The 2,606-nt window shown below is 46.4% G+C and overlaps 1 protein-coding gene across 1 annotated transcript; it reads right to left on the bottom strand.

The window, feature by feature from the left end:
- Nucleotides 1-234: 234 nt before the first annotated feature.
- On the bottom strand, nt 235-2,501 carry LOC106011914 (the record flags this gene model as incomplete). Its single annotated transcript, XM_013083132.2, is given in 1 exon segment — nt 235-2,501. A coding segment is annotated over 1 exon segment (2,170 nt), but the record flags the coding sequence as incomplete, so codon positions are not given.
- Between the last annotated feature and the right edge of the window lie 105 nt (nt 2,502-2,606).

Genomic DNA, 2,606 nt, shown 5'->3' with positions numbered 1-2,606 from the left:
GGGGGGGAGGGGGAGCATATGACTGGTTTGTTTCAGATTGCTCTCAGGTCTGCTGGGGTAATAGTTTAGATTATAAAGCGCATAGAGCTTTCTGTTGAGCTGGGATTTGCGCAATACAGATGCTATCTATTATTTATTATTACATGCTCATACACACTCTGACGGCTTTTCCCTTTGCCCACACAGCTGGCTTGGCCAAATACAGTTATAAGCAACCAGTTACAGTTTTCAAGCTTTTTTTTTTTGCTTCTGGTCTTCAAAAGTTACCAACAATTTGAAGAAAACTCAAAGCGCATTTATTTGTCTTGACTGAGTAATTTACATCAGAGAATCAGATGTCTACGTCACTGCTTGTTTCGTGAATCTCACAATTGTCTACGTCACAGATGTAGTCGTATAGTTCACTCATGTCCATGACATCTTCAGGGCAAGTTACTTCTGCTGGACTGTTTTCTTCAAAAAGACATGTCTTATCGAAATAAAAATATTTTAGGTCACTATCCGACTGAAAACAAAAACTAAGCTCCCCCTCCTTCATAGAACGCTTTTCTTTTTCGAAATCTTCTTCTTCAAGACTTTCCGGACAAGATGATTGAATCCAATTTTGCACAAACGTGTTGTCCTCTTTGAAAATCACTTCGGCGTTATTCATGAAATGGCTTACATCATGTATATTATTATCTTCTTGTGATGAGGTGAACGACGAAATGTTACTTATTTTATCTACAGAGGCACTGTCATTACCAATTTCAGGACGTTCGATACTGTCCAAAATAGGCTGTACTTTTTGGAAAGATTCACCATGTAGAGAACACAGAGAAGAACACGGGGAGAGATACTCGTTCTCGTTGAGACGGGAGCCGTTTTCCTGTGGCGGCTTTCTAATGTCTCGATCAAAAGACTGAAGGTAGCCATCTGGATCTGTGGCTGGTTCCGGCCAGACAGACGTTTCGGCGTACGGCAACATCCGGGTGGTGACGTTAGTGCGGACATGTATGCTGCAGACTGACTCATAAGAATGCACCACGCCACACAGAAACGGCTTAAGCTTCGTGGGTTTACGTTTTCTTACCACCATATAAACAATAATGGCAACGAAGGTGACGAAGGCAATTATACCCAAGGCAACGGTAGTCCAGAGAAATAAGTGGAGATAGAAGATTTCAGGGGGAGTAGATCGTAGGTCCCGTTGCCTGAACCCTGAAGTTACGCCGTTTCCAGACCGCACAACTAGCACTGAGGAGGTTTGGTAGCATCCAGTCACGTGGGCAGCAATGCACGTGCAGACATACTCTCCCCTGAGGCGGTGACGCGCTAAGAGTTTGACACGCTGTCCCAAAGAAGTGACGTTGACACGTGCAGTATGCTCACCATCATCTGCTTCACTTTCCACCCCCAGCCTCAGACATATGACGCTTGTAGAAGTCACGGCAGGCTGACCCCCTGTGACGTCACAGGCAAATTTTCCCGAGGTCGTGTTAGAGAGATTCACACTGCCGTTGAGAAGACGTCCTCTTGAATCAATGAACATCGGAGGGTCGGGCGGGGGCCAGCGAAGTTTAAGGACATATAAATCGTGTTTTATTTCGGGGTAGATTCTGTCTTTTCTCCTATTTGGCGACACTATGCATTTGATTTTTGCTTGATTCTGCTCTCTGTTCACTGAAATGTTTATAGTTGACTTGAAAAAACTCAATTTCCGATTATTTCCAAAAACGGCAAATCTTTTACTTCCTTTTTGCCCGACCACATCTTTCCCAATTCTCCAGTGGAATTGCGGCATGACGTTGTAGCCATCAGCTTCACATTCCAGGCGGACTTTGGCGTTGCTGGTGTGAGAGCACAGATCCACAGGCTTCTCGGGTCCTTTTATTCGGACAACGACTGCTGGGCGCTCGATGGTAATAACTCCGTCCACGTTGACCACAAGAGACGCGCTGTGGTTGGACTGAACGTCCGGCGACACCACCACTGTGTAGACGTAGCTCCCGGTCTTCGTTACCAGTAGGTCCATGGAACAAGACTCGCGGAAGTATCGTTCTTCCTCACTGTTGTAGAACCGAGCCGTCGACTCGTAGACAGTGGCGGCCTCCGGTCTGAGAACAGGAGGGGTCCCTGGGAAAGGGGTATGCTCAATGACCTGACACTGGAGCCCTGGGAAGATCCGACCCACCGTGCAGGATATTCGGACACTGTTCTTGTCCATTTTACGCGCATTGCACTCGGCATTTTCGGGTTTTTGGTAAACCTCTAGGCGACATGATCGAAGCTGAGTAAAGTTTGTTCCGTTTCTGTTGGAGTGGCCACAGGTGATAGTGATGTCACGGTGTACCCCGGTCACGGGGTGTATAGTCAGCCGACTGGTCACTTTGCCGGAAGAGTTTCTAAAATAAGAAACTGTCGTATTGTTGCCTAAGTCATAGCACTGCTGGGTTCCGTGGTGGCATATCAGCGAGGCAGACTGACCTGCCGAATAGTTTAGCTTCCACACGAAGTCTCTGCCCTCCAAAAAGAAAATAAAACCCCTCAAAAATAATGTCGTTAAACAAAATGAGAAAAAGAATAGTTTGCTGGGGTCTCTTCCGACTAACAGACCACACCCATCT

This window comes from Aplysia californica, unplaced genomic scaffold, assembly GCF_000002075.1.
Source record: "Aplysia californica isolate F4 #8 unplaced genomic scaffold, AplCal3.0 scaffold00213, whole genome shotgun sequence".
Classification (NCBI taxonomy): Eukaryota; Metazoa; Mollusca; class Gastropoda; order Aplysiida; family Aplysiidae; genus Aplysia; species Aplysia californica.
The sequence above is the reverse complement of the archived record's forward strand: the minus strand, read 5'-3'. Positions and strand labels throughout refer to the sequence as shown.